The 17,197-nt window shown below is 47.1% G+C and overlaps 1 protein-coding gene across 1 annotated transcript in view; it reads left to right on the forward strand.

The window, feature by feature from the left end:
• Positions 1-17,197, forward strand: part of ALK (ALK receptor tyrosine kinase) — a 637,574-nt gene that overhangs the window by 557,579 nt on the left and 62,798 nt on the right. Inside the window, exon 12 of the mRNA XM_050948434.1 lies at positions 653-815. Coding sequence (XP_050804391.1) covers positions 653-815 — 163 coding nt within the window. The remainder of the gene's footprint in view (positions 1-652; positions 816-17,197) is intronic.

The raw sequence follows: 17,197 nt of genomic DNA on the forward strand, positions 1-17,197 counted from the left end.
TAAAAATAATTAATGTGGAACTATGCTGATTTATGCCTGAGGGTGATAATGTATGGCAAATAATGTATACAGCTGAATCCTGGCTATATCAATCTCAGTTATCTCAAACTCTCTCTTATCTGAAACTGAGCCATGATTGCTTGTGTATTAATTACAGTGAAAATTCCTCAATTATCCAAAATCTCAGTTATTCAGAATTATTCTCATTCAGGCCCCAGTAACTGAGTACTGTATATTCTTATTTAGTAAATGACAGTAGAGTAGCAGAGGGGTAAATTGCAATGGTCTAGTTATTAATGGATCACACATTATTCATGGTCCAGTGGATTCTGGACGTGGGTTCTGTTCCTCATTCTGCTATTTACTTGCAGTATGACTTTGAACAAATTACTTTGCCTCCCTGTGACTCAGTAAAAGAGAGGTAATATTCCTCATTGTGAGGCTGAGGACTACAGAAGAAAATCACTGCATAAGTGCTAAGTATTGTTATGACATGCTAGATTATGAGGAGCCTTGTGAATGACTATCCTTTTTCCCTTAAAAATAGATTCTGCAGATTCTCCTCTTGGTCTCAGTCCAAGGAGAAGCAAGTAAAAAGAACAGTGAGACTGTCATATATTGAAAGTGTATTTTACATGTGTCCTTATTCTAGATCAGTGGTTGTTCACCACATGTGGTGCCAGTGGACCGCAGGGACCCACTCAGACCCAGTGCAATGATGCCTATAGGAACTTCAATCTCAGTGTTATAGTGGGGGCTGAAGGAATTCTTCAAGGTGTGCAGATCTGGAGAGTGCCAGCAACCAATACTTACAGGTGAGAGACCCTGTCATTTTCTTGACAAGTTACTTGACAAGTTACTGAAATTTTCCTCCATCTCCAAATATGTTCTGAGCACATCAAATAACTGTTCTCAGAATATTAGAACTTGGCCAAATGTAGATGGATTTTCATGGGAACAGCAAAAGGCACATCTCTGACCCAAGGTCTACTTCCCTGCCAAATTTAAAGTTCGTGATCCAAAGAATGGAGACACAAGAGTGCCTCAAATAAGTGGCTGGAGAAAAAAAAATAATATTGGCAAAATTGTCTGTTTTCCCTACTTTGTTGTGAGGAATAGCTAAACTGTTTTTCTGAAACTTAAAAACAGCCTGAGGCAGAGACCAAGCATGGGAAATTTCAGCTCAAATTATTACAGTCTGGTAAAGTTATAAGCAACTGACAACAGGGGCTTTATATGGGAAGTGATGAGCAACCTTAACTATACGCATCACTATCAGTCCTACCTCTAATTTAAAAGAATCGTTGAGATGTGCACATACCAAAACTGAATAAACTCTCCAGGGCAGGAAACATGTTAGTTTTTGTTTTTTTGGTTTTTTTGATCTGTGAAGTGTCTATCCACCTCTGAGCCCTGTAAAAACAATGAAAATAAGAAAGAAAATGAGAGAGCAAGATTGACAGCTCAAGCAGTTGCACATACATGTGCTCTAACCACATAGGCAAACTCTGCCATTACCAGCTAAATGACATTAATTTCACACTGATTTCTGCAGCACTTGCTGAATTAACTGAACTGCTCCATTATTTCGTTGAGTAGAGCAGACCTATAAACACTGGATTAGGTCTGACATCCCATCCACTTGAGAGCAGTAATGTGTGTGCAGAGGTCAGTAGCCCATAACTGCCCTCCACCAAACCTGAATTGCTGCTGGTCAAATTTGACCCTGAATTTTTTGATTGCTAGAAACAAGATTTTATGAAATGTACAATTTAAGAAATGTTTCCACACTTTTTAAACAAATAATAATTCCCCTGCAGTGTGTGCAATGGCAGGTTTGTGCTAGTGGGTGAAACCCCAAAAGTGGCATTGAGTAGAAACAAAAATGACAAGATTGAAATTTTCCCCCATCTCCAAATATGTCCTGAGCACATCAAATGACTGTTCTCAGAATATTAGAACTTGTTTCCTTCTTTCATTGTGAGAGCTGAAAGAAGTGCAAACTGGTAAATAAACATATACATAGTGTAGGGCCAGAAATATTTTTTTTTCATTTTAATAATCTACTCTGTAGCTTATAAGATAACGAAAAAATTTTTAAACTTAAATGACTTACTACCAGACACTTTTAATAACTGAGTCCCTTTCTTTTTCTTCTGTGAATTTTTATTGATGTGGGTATTTGCTACCCTGAACTAATTGTGCTTGTTAGCATGACCTTTCCAGATTTATGCAACAGGCAATTCTGCTACAGAAATGGTAAAATTAGCAGTTTAAATTTTACAGGCCTGTTTAATTGGCTACACTCTAGTCAACAAATAAATATGTTCAGACATGGTTCAAAATAATTTAATCAGGCTACTACTGGAAAAAAATAGTTGTTCTTTGATAAAAGAGCACAGTCAAAATTGAGCCTACTATAACTAAACAATAACATTGGGCCATATTGTGCTATCAATTTTTTTTTTTAAGCAGAACTCTCCATTCAAATGAATTATTCTGCAGTGGATTGTTAAGCAGAACTCCCCTCTGAAGACAATGGTAGAGTTCTGCTTAACACTCATTGACATATTCTGATATAAACTGGACACTAGGAAATTTAGACTTGAAATTAGATGAAGGTTTCTAACCATTAGAGAAGTGAAGTTCTGGAACAGCCTTCCAAGGGGAGCAGTAGGGGCAAAGGACATATCTGGCTTTAAGGCTAAGCTTGATAAGTTTATCGAGGGGATGGTATGATAGGATAGCCTAATTTTGGCAATTAATTTGGCAATTGATCTTTGATTATCAGGAGTTAAGTATGCCCAGTAGTCTGTGATGGGATGTTAGATGGGGTAGGATCTGAGTTACTACAGAGAATTCTTTCCTGGGTGCTGGCTGGTGAATCTTGCCACATGCTCAGGGTTTAACTGATCGCCATATTTGGGGTCGGGAAGGAATTTTCCTCCAGGGTAGATTGGCAGAGGTCCTGGAGGTTTTTTGCCTTCCTCTGCCGCATGGGGCACGGGTCACTTGCTGGAGGATTCTCTGCAGCTTGAGGTCTTCAAACCACAATTGGAGGACTTCAGTAACTCAGGCATAGGTTAGAGGTTTGTTACAGGAGTGGGTGGGTGAAATTCTGTGGCCTGCATTGTGCAGGAAGTCAGATTAGATGATCATAATGGTCCCTTCTGACCTTAAAGTCTATGAGTCTTTGATCTTTTATTATTTTTATACTTTTTTGTTTTTATTGAAAAGGATTTATGGTATTAGGGATGCATCTCAATCCTCAATATCAGGACACCAACAAAATAACAGACAGCAGCCTTGTGAAATTGACTAGGCCAGGCACAAAATCTGCTTGCATACCTATTACCATGAGGACTGATGATAATGAAAAAAAAAAAAAAAACTAATGATGTTTTACTCACCCATCAAAAAAAAATGACTTGCCCGGGGTGCGTGGGTGAGTAGAATTTTTCAAGGCTGGCATACAGTGAATATACATATAAAATATAACCCCAAAGAGGTGAAGCAATAAATTAAACACATAAAACTGACATTTCTTTAATACCACACAGCCTAGGGAAGATCCAGAATTCTGCAGCAACTACAGGCTGATTTTGCCGCATAGTACAGATTGCAAGTAGCGCTAAAATTACAACTCTTCAGGGTAGGTACCTGGCTTCTTCCATGTCTGTAAAAACCCGGCACACTGTCAGGGTGTGTGTAAGTAATTAATGGCTTGTAAGTAATTAATGGCTAACAAACTAATTTGGTTCCCGATCTACAACTGGAGTCAGATGCTGTTCCGCACCCCTTAAAGATGCAGAACAGAACTTGCAGCCAATTGGAGTGTGTGTGTGTGTGTGTGTGTGTGTGTGTAGGCTATAGTGGGTTCAAACCATCTTTGTGCCCTTCTGATCCTGGACTTCAGCAGGAGCTGAAGAGGCCCCCAGCATAACCTAGACAGCTCTGGGGACATACCAAGTTACAACAGCTTCCCAGGGCTGCCCAGAATAGCACAGCATGCTGCATCCCTGCCTCTGATATATCCCTCCGGCTCCTAACCCCCAGCATACCTGCTGTTCAAGGAGCGTCTGTAGAAGTCAACCATACAGCTGTTTGCACACGGCCTGCACCAATGGAGAAAAGACTCTCTGCTGGATATGGGGCTTTTACAGCCACTTTCTGTCACTCCAGCCCTTTCATCCAGTGTGAAGGAGCAGGAGCAGGGAGGAGGCCTTCAGTCCTGATATTGATCTATCTAATACATATTAAAAATCTGCTTGGCACTTCGGACAGAAGTTAAAATATATTTTTGTGACATTCTGTTCTCAGGATACCCAGACCTAAACCACTGTGTTTCCTCTCAGCACCAGCAAGAGTGAACTTTGCTGGAGTCAGCTCCCTGCCACATCAGTCTGTCTGCTTCACCAGTAAATTCCTCAATACTCTGCCAGTCTAAACCTTGATTTGTAGGTAACAGTCACTGAACTCCAGTTCCTGTGTTCCCCACAGACATCTCCCTGCCGTGTCCAGTCCCTCTCACTGAACGCTTACAGAAATTATTAAGTTCGCTACCTACAAAGAGACAATGTATACACCTGTCTGCTAAGCTAGCTGAAAACTCGAACTCAGTTCCTTACAGCAACACTAAGATAACTTAATAATAAAACTAGAATAAGTGTATTAACAAAGAACAGAGATTTAAGTGATATTAAGCAAGAGAAAAAGAGTTTACAAACAGAGCACACTTTCTAGTAACAAACTTAATTTTAGCAAGTTACAATCTTTTCCTAAGCACTTTTCTCACTTACATCAAATTCCCAGCATGTTTAGCCCTCAGACTGGGGGATCCAACTTTCACAGGCTGAGAGGGTGCTGTTCGTTAAATTCCCTAAATGATAGATAACTAGAATTGCTTTTTGCTCTCCTTATGTTGCCCAAAGTCCATTGTCTCTGCCTCAAGAGCTAGGAAGGTATCCTGGGGAGCAGACTCTATCCCCTGGTGTGCTTACCAAGTTGTCTCCTTCCCCACTCATTGGCTTGATAGCTTTGTTTACCTTATATGTGTAAGCAGAGTCAGGATAAGCTCTACCCTGACATCTGGTGGAAAGAATTTCAGAGAGTCTATTTGCATAGGCACACCTACCCTATCCCAGACTGCCGAGCTGTGGGACTGCTTGGTGACAAATGACTCACCCTCAGTTGGGTGGTACTTGCTAGACAAGGGACATGGGTTTCAAAACCCAGTGAATTGAGAGAGGCTGGGGACAGGTATCTGTGCCTGGTGGTGCAGTCTCCTTGTGGAACCAGAAGCACCAGTTCCACCCCCTCCTCTCTCCACTGTGGAATGTCAGAGTTGATTTTTTTATTCCCTCAAGAATCTAAATACAGGTTACTGAGCTGAACTCACTTTGGGCTAATGGTGCACTAGCACTGGGGCTCCCCCATTAAGAGCTGAGATCACTAAGAGTTGAAATCACTAAAGAGCTAAAATTACTGAGCTGAGAGCACTGAGTACTGTGCTAACTAGTGGGGGAGCCTGAAGCTATACTGTGGAACAGAGCAGCTGGCGGAGTGGAGCAGTTGTGGGGATGGCTGGAGCAGATCACGGGACAGCTGGTGGCAGCAGAGCTCCTGGCAGAGCGGAGTAGCGGTGGGACGGGTGGAGTGGCCCACAGAACGAGCGGAGCCGAGCAGTTTGCAGAGAGAACTGGAGCAGCTCATGGAGCAGAGCAGCTGGTGGAGCGGAGCAGTTTCTGAGGACGGCTGGAGGAGCAGAGTGGAGCGGCTGGTAAAGCAGGGCAGTTCATGGAGAAGGTGGAAGCAGAACCCATGGAGAGGCAGGGCAGTTGGCCCCGGACCACGTAAGGTGCCCCTTTCTACCCAGGCTGGGGGGAGGGACCTCTACAGATAAACTCTCGAACTCTGGGGTGGCATTGACCAGAGACTTTTGGGTTGTTGGCCTTTGGGGTGATTGGACTTAAAACCCTAAGGGGAAAAAGGACAGTGCCAAACGTACTTGGAGGTGGGTTTTTGTTTATGGTTTGTGTTATAACCCCGTTTGTGGCGTTTCTCCAATGGGATGCCGCATTGATTCCTTCCTTTATTAAAAAGATTTTGCTACACTCAGACTTCGTACTTGCGAGAGGGGAAGTATTGCCTCCTAGAGGCACCCAGGGGGGTGTGGTATGTGAGTGTCCCAGGTCACTGGGTGGGGGCTCGAGCTGGTTATGCATTGTGTTACTGAAACGGAACCCCTGGATACTGAACCCAGCCCTTGTTGCTGCCAACTCAGAGGGGCAGAAGGGTTACATTTTGGGGGGCTCGTCCGGGATCCCTGGGTCAGTACCCCTCGCAAGCACCTGTTGAGTGTTCCACTGTATTGGGAAATAATTGTGTTTATATTTTGAGGAAACTACTGTTTGTATAATGGCTAATATGTCGGGTTTCTTGGGCCCCAGTCCTGCAGCCTCTAGCTTAGGGGCGGCAGACTCAGCCTATGATTGGGCAAAAGCACTGGGGCATATATTGGAAAAGATTGTGTTGGCCTATGCTACGTCGAACTCTTGTCGTAAGTTAAGGTTATTTGCTGGGGAAGAGGAGTTTGAACTCTGGTCGGAGCATGCTACTGAAATGCTGCGGGAGTGGGCTGTACCCGATGTAGAAAAGCGACGATGTCTAATAGAGAGCCTTAGTGGCCCAGCATTAGATGTAATTCGCACCCTGAAGCTCACTGACCCTGAGGTCAGTGTGAAGGACTGCCTAGAGGCCCTTGATAATACCTTTGGGAGCGTAGAGGGCCCTGAGGACAGCTACTGTAAATTCATTAATTCCCGACAGCAAAGGGGTGAGAAAATTTCAGCCTATATACAGAGGCTGGAGAGACTACTTCAGAGAGCTGTTATGAGGGGAGCAGTGACTGCTGAGCAGATGGATCAGACCAGACTGGCTCAAGTTGTAAGAGGGACTCAGTATCAGAACCCAATCCTACTTCATCTCCGACTAAGAGAACGGCAGGAACATCCCCCAAGTTACTCCCAGCTGATAAAGGAAGTCAGGGAAGAAGAAGAAAGGCAGGCAGCCAGTGAGTGTTGGGAAGCCCAAACATTGGAACCAGCCAGCACAACGCCACTGCCAATGGCCAGTGTACTGTTGGTGAGCACCACAGAGGAACTTGCCCAACAAATGCAGGTCCTGACAGAACGGATAGCTGAGCTGCAAAGCATCATTGACCGAGCTAAGATTTCCAGGAATAAGAAGCCTCAGACTGTGACGATAGAGAAGTCAGTATCTAGAGTCACCGTCCCACCTCGCCGAATGGGGAAAGGACAATTCTTTTGCTACCGGTGTGGTCAGGATGGGCACAGTGCTGCTAACTGCCATAAGGAAGAGAACCCCTCCTTAGTGTATGAAAAGCTGAGGATTAGTTGGAAGAGATCCAGTAGCTGCCAGAAGGTCCGGGGACAGAGACCACCTAGGCCTAGAGGATTTGAAGATTCCCCCAGAAGAGACCATCCAGCTGGGATCCCTGCAGGACTGATAGGGCCTTGAGCAGAGGTCATGGTAAAGGTTGAAGGGACAGAATGTAGAGCAGTGCTTGACACTGGATCCCAGGTGACTATCATATTCCAGTCTTTCTACCAGCAGATGCTTGGGCATCTGCCTATACGGCCCCTGACAGGGCTTGGCCTATGTGGCCTCAGCATGGATGAATACCCTTATCAGGGCTATGTCATAGTACACCTGGAATTCCCAGAAGACATTGCTGGGGTAAGACAGGAGGTGGACACTGCTGCTTTAATATGCCCTGACCTCAAAGGAGCCTCTGATGTGTCTGTGCTAATAGGGACCAACTCCAGCCTCTTTAGGATACTGGCCGATTACTGCAGACAGCAAGCAGGAGACCAATATCTGAACACCTTGGTGATACACACACACTGTGCCGTGGCTTACAGAAAAATTGAGGACGCAAGAAAAGTGATGCCTGATTTGCCAGTAGGAGCACTGAGGTATGCGGGTCCGGTCCCTTTAGTGGTGCCTGCCATGTCAGAAAAGGAGGTGATTGTCAGGAGTACCTGCCTAAAAGGCAGTAAGGGAACATTAGCTGTGGTAGAGCAGCCAACCAAGGGAGGGCTCCCAGAAGGAGTGCTGGTTCTCAGTGGAGTCATAACCCTACCTGCTGAAGCCCAGGAGGAGGTGACGATACTGGTTGCTAATGAAACATGCCGTGATGTGTTTGTAAAACCAGGGCAGAAGATTGCAGACATCTTTGAGCCTGAAAGCGTTGTGAGACCCCAGTGTGAAGCTGAAGTTCCAATGATAGATCCTGCGAAGTTTGACTTCGGGGACTCACCGCTGTCTGAGGAGTGGAACGATCGCCTGAGGAAGAAGCTTTGCGAGAGATCCAAGGTGTTCTCACTACATGAGTGGGACGAGGGATGTGCAAAGGGAGTGGAACACCATATCAGGCTACAAGATCCCCGACCCTTCAGGGAGAGGTCTAGGAGGATTGCCCTCTCTGAGATGGAAGACGTGTGCCATCATCTTCAAGAGCTGATCGCGAATGGTATCATCACAGAGTCACGAAGCCCCTATGCCTCACCCATTGTGGTCGTTCATAAGAAGAGTGGAAAAATCCGGATGTGTATTGACTACCGCACCCTAAACAGGCGCACTACAGTTGATCAATACACCATGCCTCAAGTACAAGATGCCTTGGACTGTTTGCTGGGTAGTCAGTGGTTCTCTGTGTTGGATCTTCGGAGTGGATACTACCAGATCCCTCTGGGAGAAGAGGATAAGGAGAAGACAGCCTTCATCTGCCCATTAGGGTTCTACCAGTTCGAACGCATGCCACAAGGGATTTCTGGGGCCCCTGCCACATTTCAATGACTTATGGAAAAAGTCGTGGGAGACATGAATTTACTGCAGGTGTTAGTTTACTTGGATGACCTGACTGTGTTTGGAAGAACCCTGGAGGAACATGAAGAAAGACTTCTTAAAGTGCTCGATAGGTTGGAGGCATACGGTTTGAAGCTTTCAATTGATAAATGCCAGTTCTGCCAAACCTCAGTGAAGTATGTAGGTCACATCGTGTCCCAAGAGGGTGTGAGTACTGACCCTGATAAAATAGAAGCACTCACTACCTGGCCACGTCCCATTAACTACAGAGAACTCAAGACGTTTCTTGGATTTAGTGGCTACTACCGCAGATTTGTGAAGAACTATGCTACGATTGTAAAACCTCTGAATGATCTTACCAGGGGATACCAGTCCAACAAGAACAAATCTAAGACCCAGAATAAGCGGAGGCCTCCAAAGCCTCCTTTGCAGACACACTATGGCCCCTTCGAACCATTTGGGCCGCGGTGGGATGAAAGATGTGAGAGGGCTTTTCGGGAAATCATTACTCGCCTAACTCATGCTCCCATCCTAGTCTTTGCTGACCCAAGCAAACCGTTTATCCTGCATACTGATGCCAGTTTGGAGGGTCTGGGAGCAGTACTGTATCAGGAAGTGGAAGGCAAACGCAAACCGGTAGCCTTTGCCAGCCGAGGACTGTCTGACAGTGAAACTCGCTACCCCATCCACAAGCTGGAGTTCTTGGCCTTGAAATGGGCCATCACTGAGAAATTTTGAGACTACTTGTACGGTGCTCAGTTCCAGGCGTGGACAGACAACAACCCACTGACCTATGTGTTAACAAGTGCTAAATTGGATGCTACAGGCCAGAGATGGGTGGCCGCCTTAGCTAGCTATGAGTTCAGCATTCAATACCGATCAGGGAGGAGCAATGTAGATGCAGATGCCTTGTCCAGACGTCCGCAGGCACCTTACGTTGCTGTGATACCCACGGATGGCGTGAGAGCTATCTGCAGTGTGAGTCACCGAGAGCCGGAGGCCCCTGAGAGCCTTCATGGATGTGTTGCTGAAGCTTTGGGCCTGCCCTCTGAATGCGTGCCTTCTGCTTCAGTGAACTATATTGCTTTGGACCAATCTCCCTTGCCCATGCTCAATGCGGCTGACTGGCAGGAAGCCTAGCTGCAAGATATTGACATTTGTGATACACTACTTGCCAAAAGAGAGGGGTGAGGCCCAGCTACGGTGTTGTCCTCTGTCTGTAACCAAGCCGGCCAGATAAGTACACCCACATTCCTTTGGCTAGGGCAGGTTGGCTGTATGCACTGCCTCCCAAACCACATTTTAAGACCATATTTCCAGCACAGATATAATTCTTTGTACACAACCTGTATTTACATCAAAAAATGATTTTCAAGGCCCAGCGTGTCACCAATTGACATATGATACCTTCCAACACATCTTTTGGATACATATAACGATAAGTGTGTTGGGAGTAGTGAGTGTGTCAGGCCTGATGTGAGTTACAGTATAGTGGGCTCTTTGGCACTGAGGCATTCCCAGGGTCACAAATTACCAGAATAAAAACAGTAGCAAAAGGATAGTTCAGCCCCCAGCAAAACTCCCCTCTGACATGAACAGCAGCCCCCAGCAAAACCCACCCTCACCAAAGTTCTGAATAGACAGCTAAGCCTTGCAACCTGCCCTGAAGGTCAACAGACCTGGGCTATTTCATTCAAGGCTCTAATGGGCTGCCCATGTGAGCAAGGAGAGCTGGATTTGGCCCCAGTTGGATTTTACACTGCAAAGGCCAGCAGCATCAAGCAAAACAAGACATTAGGTATTTTATTGTCAGATTTCATTCTGGAGCTTACTATGAAATCTTCCATCCCTTCATACCCAGGGCTATGAAGTGGATGAGGAAAAAATAAGACCCACTCCCATCCGCCATGTACATTCACCCATTTTTAGAACCACACTCTAAAAGATCCTTTCAGTAGGTTCACTGTATTTTCCACTCTGTCATTTTAACTGGCGCCTGGCACTTCCAAGTCCCATGTGGGACAGGAATCCTAAGAGAGGCTATTCTTGATCATGTAATGGTCCAGCCTTGACATCCTGATCATTTTTGCTCTCCCCAAATCATCTCCATTACTTTCTCCACGCTGCTGCTTATGTGTGGAATGGCATCTCCATCCCCAGTTTGCTGAGCCACTGTCCTCTCCCTTCATGCAGATCCCCCTAAAGACTCACATCTTCCTCAATGTGCACAAGTCATGATATAATAAAAGCCAAAAAGAAGGAAGTCAGGAAGGAAATATAAATTATTCCCTCCTCTGGATTTTCTGGGCTGCTATCTGTCTCTTTTAGGCCTCAAACCTGCAAACCAACACCCACCCCCTCATGCACCAGTAGTCTCTGTATTGGTGCAGGGATTCATACTATAAAGACTAAACATTCTGTTTGTTTAAATAGCAGTTGGCTCCTTTGATGAAAGAGGAGCAGCCGTGGTGATGCATCTGCTGCTCACATTCGCCTGCAGCTTCTGAATGAGCCACTAATGGGGTGTCTCGCACATCCTGACTTTATTGCTTGTATGCAAAATCTATTCAGATGTAGAAAAATATGGCTCCTATTTGCAGCTGATTAGCCCTGCCGGTCTGCCTTGCTTCATGGTGCACCTCATTAGCCATTACAATGTCCTGCTGCAAATCAGCTCAGTAATCTCCTGGTCTGTGCAGCATCTGTTCAGAGGACCCTAGGCAGTGTCCCTCACTTTCTCTCCTGGCTTGAGTACAGCCTTCTTGAGGAATGATTGGTTTGGTTAAAAAAGTGGCACCAACATAATTATTTCACGTTCCGAGGATCTCGTCTGCTTTCTGAGGCACTTGGCACACCACAGTTGCTTCAGTGTCATGCTCACTTCGTGCTGGCTGCCTCGGAACAGAATCTCAAAGCCTTATTTTTTCACACTAGTAACTAGCACGTGAAGCTTGGCTGAACAAGCTACTTGAGGTCCTTTGGGGAAACAGTCCTAGTGCAGAGCCAGGGCCATCCTTAGGCATACGTAGAATATACAGCCGCATAGGACACCATGAAATTTGGGGCACCAAATTCCCCCAAATTTCATGGTGCCCTACGCAGCTGCATGTTTTGTATGTGGCAGTGCCAGCGGCCAGCCCATCCCCCAGCTGTCCCCCCTGTGCTTTCCTGGGGGCAGGGGGCAGGAACACTCCCTCCTCCCCGACCCACTTCTTCCCGCCCCCATTTTTCCACTCCTTCTCCCAAGCCCCCTCCCCCAGTGATGGACACAGCCCCAGGGATTAGTAGGGGACGGGAGCGGGGGGAGGGAGGGCTGGCACTAGCAGCAGGGGTCAGGCTTACCCTTGCACTCACTGGCAGTGGCAGAAACCAGAGCAACCCAGACCACTCCATGCCACTGGCTCTCTGCTGTATCGCTTTGCTTCCCGCCACCAGTGAGTACGGGGGGACCCCTTTTCCCCAAGCCACCTCCCCCGAGTGACACAGCTGGGACAGGGAGAGTGGAGCGAGCTGGGGCCGGGTCATTCTGCTTCCTGCTGCCGGTGCCAGGCCCCTTGCTAATCCCCCTGGCCATTCTGGGCCTGCGCACTCCCCCTCACCCCCAAGCAGCCCCCCACAACTACTGCCTCTGCGGTCACGGAGGCCTTGAGCGCAGCCCAGACCCTCCTCAGGGTGGGGGAGGAGGAGAGCAGGTGTTCAGGCTGCATAGGGCACCATAATTGGTAGGGACGGGGCTGTGCAGAGCAGTCCTGTGCCATGTATACTGCTGTTTGTACTCCATTTACATGTGGTGCCATGTCAGGCAAAGTTCAGAGCCCAAATTGAAGGAATGGGGATTAAAGGAAAGCCAATTCTCCTTCTTAAATAAAGTAATTAGATTAGTTTCATTAGCTGAAGATACAGCTAATGGTTAGAGTAGGTAATGAGCTCCTTGGGTTGCATTCCTGACTCTGCTTGAGGATCATGCATCACTCTGGACCAAGTGACTTACCCTCGCTGGGCCAAATTCCACTCCGATGTAAGCGGTTGCAATGCCACGGAAGTCAGTGGAGACTCACCTGTGTACACTGGGTTGAAATTTGGCTCTCTGTGTCCCAGTCTCCCCACTGCTAAAATAAGGGTTGTAATTCATACCTGTCTCACAGTGGGAGTTGCCTGGCTTAGTTCGGTGTTTCTGAAGTACTTTGAGGTCCTTGGATAAATGCTGTTATAGAGGAGCACATTTATTTTTATTATTTTGAGGGATATAATTGTAACATGACATTTTTGGGTGGGTTGTCTGCAGTGGGGATTGTATCTGGAACATCTGGTTTTCAAAATGTGACGCTTTACTGATTGAGTTAAAAGCCCAAGGCTATAGGAGGCTCATCCCAAGGACTGGGTGGGAAATAGGTTTCCTCTCATGGGAAAATTCAATATTTTTTCCCATTTTGAATTGGGACAAAAAGCCAAAATCTCAAAAAAAAATTGCCATCTGACCATCCAAAAAAATCCCAAATCCTGGTTTGAGTCCATCAAAACATTTTGTTTTAATCTTTTTGAAACATTTCATTTCAGTTTCAACCCTTTTTTGTTTAAAAAAAATATTGTTACATAAGTTAATTTTTATTTCTTAATGAAAAGCCTTTTCTTACAGTCATAAAAGGAACATTCCATTGTGGAAATGCCAGTCAGGATGTCTTGATGATTTTGAAACTTTTTTTGAAAAAAATTTCAAAACAGGAAATTCTTTGACACCAATCCTTTCCCATGAAAAGCTTCACTTTCAATGAATGGCCAAAAACATCACCCTTTATATGTGGAGCTGACACCACTCGAGGGGAACAGAGCACCACCTTGAGAAGGTGCGTGTTACACTCTAAATATAATGGTCAGGTGACTTTGCCTGCCTTGTTTGTCAAAGTATACTTGAACTTGCTCCAGCCAGAGTTTTGCTCTATGCTGCTTCAGTCCCTTCACACAGTCTTGCCACTGTTGGTGCGAGAGAGCCTTCTCCCCTGCAGCCCCCGTCATCTGGAACAATTTCCTTGTCTGCTTCCTCGAGTCTCCTCCTGTTGAATCTCATATTTATAGACTCTCGTCGTGTTCTCTCTCCCTGTGTTCAACTCTAAAGCTAGCAAGGAGTACTCAGTCCAGAGGAGAGGAATCTCTGTACACAACAAAGTTGTGTTTACAAGCCCTTGCTCGGCATCAACTGTTCTTACTCTGGAATAGAAGTGAGAGACGCTTGCACTGCTGTTGCCCTGGCTGTTCTTGTTCTGTGGATAAACAGAGGACATCAGTCTTCAGAATTCACAATCCTGCTTTTCCAAAGAAGTTTTGGATCTTGATTTACTTAGACTGTAAGCTCTTTGGAGCAGACTCCATCTTTTCGTTATGTGTTCATATAGCGCCTACCACAATGGAGCCCTGATTGAGGCTCCTAAGTGCTACAGCAGTACAATTGAATAATAATCATTGGCTGATGTTCTTTGCAAGTGTAATCACAGAATCTGCTATTGACAGAGGAAAGGATCAATTCTGTCCCATCAGTAGTTCCTGTGATTCTTCTTAGAAGCTGCTTGTCATGTATTTCTTGTACACGGTAGGTTGCAGGGCTGCTGCTAGCAGATCAGGCTTCAGTACCTAACATGGACTGGCCACAGAGCTTTCCTAGGGTTTTTCCCCACCTCTTCATTACCAATAGCTCTTTATTCTTTGGATGATGTTTTATCTGAGCAGATTCTCTGAATCATACTGTATAATTACCATCAGTGACGAAGAAATTGAAGTAGTTTGTTTTCAAAACATTCACTAAATTTGCTGCTATAAGGGCATTGTTTACTGGTCATTGTCATCTGTTCATTAAACTAACTCAAATATCACTAGAGAGAATGCTTTGAGCAAGATTCCCTAAGAGGAAGAATAGGACTCTTGCATCCCAAAGTTATAGACAGGTTAGAAATTACTATTATAACTTGAAAAAATCTGAAAGGGTCTGTACCTATTGGGTTTCCGGGAAGTGGGTGGGCGGAAGCCCACCTGCTGCTAAAGAATCCCCCCCCAGCCTAAAGGGAGGATTTACAGGACCTCAGAACCCAACTGACTTCGGGGGACAACTAATAAAAACAGGGACAGGAGTGCGGTCAAAGGGTCATAAGAAGGGAACCTGATGGGGACACCGAGCAGAGAACTTTGGACGGCGCCCACTGCTCCTCGAAGGGAGCCAGTGGACGCCGCCCAGAGGAACTCTGCCCGGATGCATGAACAGACTAAGGATCGGAAACAAGCCCCACAGTCACAGGAGTCTCCATCAGCCAACCTCCGCTCCCTGGTTGCGTAGATGGCCATTTTAGCCAGGGCGAGGAGGAGGTTGACCAAGAGGTCCCGTGACTTTGTGGGGCCATGGATAGGGAATGCATAGAGAAGAAGGTGAGGGGGAAAGTGCAGCCAGAAACGCAACAGTAGATTGGTGAGGAGCCGGTATAGGGGCTGCCACCTGGCGCACTCCAAGTAAACGTGTGCCAGGGTCTCCCTCACGCCGCAGAAGGGGCAGGTGTCTGGGGTAGGGGTAAACCGTGCCAAATACATGCCCATGCTCACTGCCCCATGAAGGAGCTGCCAGCTGATTTCCCCGGCAGGCCTTGGGACCAGGGTAGAGTATAGGCTGGCCCACTGGGGCTCCTCACCCTCGAGAGGTGGCAGGAGGTCCCGCCACTTCATGTCAGGGCGGGACACGAGGGTGAGGAAGTGAAGGATGTGGAGCATGAGCGTGTAGAGATGTTTCCTTGGCGTGGTTTGGAAGCGGACCAGCTGCAGATCATGCAGCCGGCTTGCGGAGAAGGGGTGGGGGGGCCAGTCGGGTCCGCGGGGCAGGGGCCCGATGAAAAGGTCCGGGTTGCCAGGATTCAGGTTTTTGACCAGAGCACCCAGTCGAAAAGGGACCCTGGCAGCTCCAGTCAGCATCGATGACTGGCCATTAAAAGTCTGGTCGGCAGCGCAGTGGAGGCCTGGAGCTACAGCAGGCTTCCTGCCTGCCCTAGCTCCGTGTGGCTACTGGAAGCGGCCACCAGGTCCCTGCAGCCTCTAGATGCATGAGCAGCCAGGGAGGCTCCACGTGCTGCCCCCGCCCTGAGGCCTTCTCCGCAGCTTCTGTTAGCCAAGCACTGCGACCAGTGGGAGCTGTGGGGGAAGTGCCTGTGGGTACAAGGGCAGCGTGTGGAGCCTCCCTGGCCGCCATGCGTCTAGGGGCGGCAGGGACCTGGCGGCCATTTCCTGAGAGCTGCAGTAAGCACTGGCTGGACCCTCTTCTCCCACACCCAAACTCCCTCCTGGAGCCCTCATCCCTGACCCGTTCCAGATCCCACCCCACCTCCCGGAGCCCCCTCCAGCACCCCAAACCCTTATCCCCACCCCAGAGCCTGCACCCCTAGATGGAATCCTCATCCCTCCACACACCCCAATCCCGTGCCCCAGCCCGGGGCTCTCTCCCAAATCCTGAACCCCTTATTTCTGGCCCCGCCTGGAGCCTGCTATGCCAGCCCAGACCTCATATTCCTGTCCCCACCCCCCACCCCAAACCCCTCATCCCCAGCCCAACCACGGAGCTCTCACCCTCCTGCCACACCCCAAATCCTGCCCCAGCCCAGTGAGAGTGAGGGTTGGGGAGAGTGAGTGACGGAGGGAGGGGGGATGGAGTGAGAGGGCCTCAGAGAAGGGGTGGGGTAGGGGAGAGGCGTTGAGGGAAAGGTGTTTGGTTTTGTGTGATTAGAAAGTTGGCAACCCTAAGCTTTCCTCTCCTGGAGAGAGAGAGACACCAGATGTGTTCACTATAAACTCCTTTAATGTTCTGCCATGTAAGTCTGAGGTTAGCTTAAATAAGGTATTTTACACGCACCACCACCTAGTGGCGGAACAGTATAATACAGTTTAGCATTCCCTTACATCTCCCCCTTTAAGTTTTACATTCCTACCATTTACCAAATTTACACTGTCTTTGAAGTTCAGCATGGATCAGTCTGTTAAGTGTGTCTGAATCACACTGGTTTTCTAATTATGTGACTCTGGCTGTCCATTAGTTGCAGTGACTGGCTATAGTTGGTCTGGAATCCTTGAGTCATCATCTTGTTCTGCATCTGCCATCTATAGAGTTTGCTCTGTTGATTGTTTGTTTTTTTTCCTGAGGAACAAATTGTAGATGTCAGTGGTTCCTGTTGAACTATTCACTGTTGGTCTCAATCACATATGACCAGGGCACTGAATTCTTTTCTTTATGACAGCTGGAGTTGTCCATCCTTTTTCTAAATCCAATTGATACGAACGCGGTCAC

Source organism: Gopherus flavomarginatus, chromosome 4, assembly GCF_025201925.1.
Source record: "Gopherus flavomarginatus isolate rGopFla2 chromosome 4, rGopFla2.mat.asm, whole genome shotgun sequence".
In the NCBI taxonomy this organism is placed as follows: Eukaryota; Metazoa; Chordata; order Testudines; family Testudinidae; genus Gopherus; species Gopherus flavomarginatus.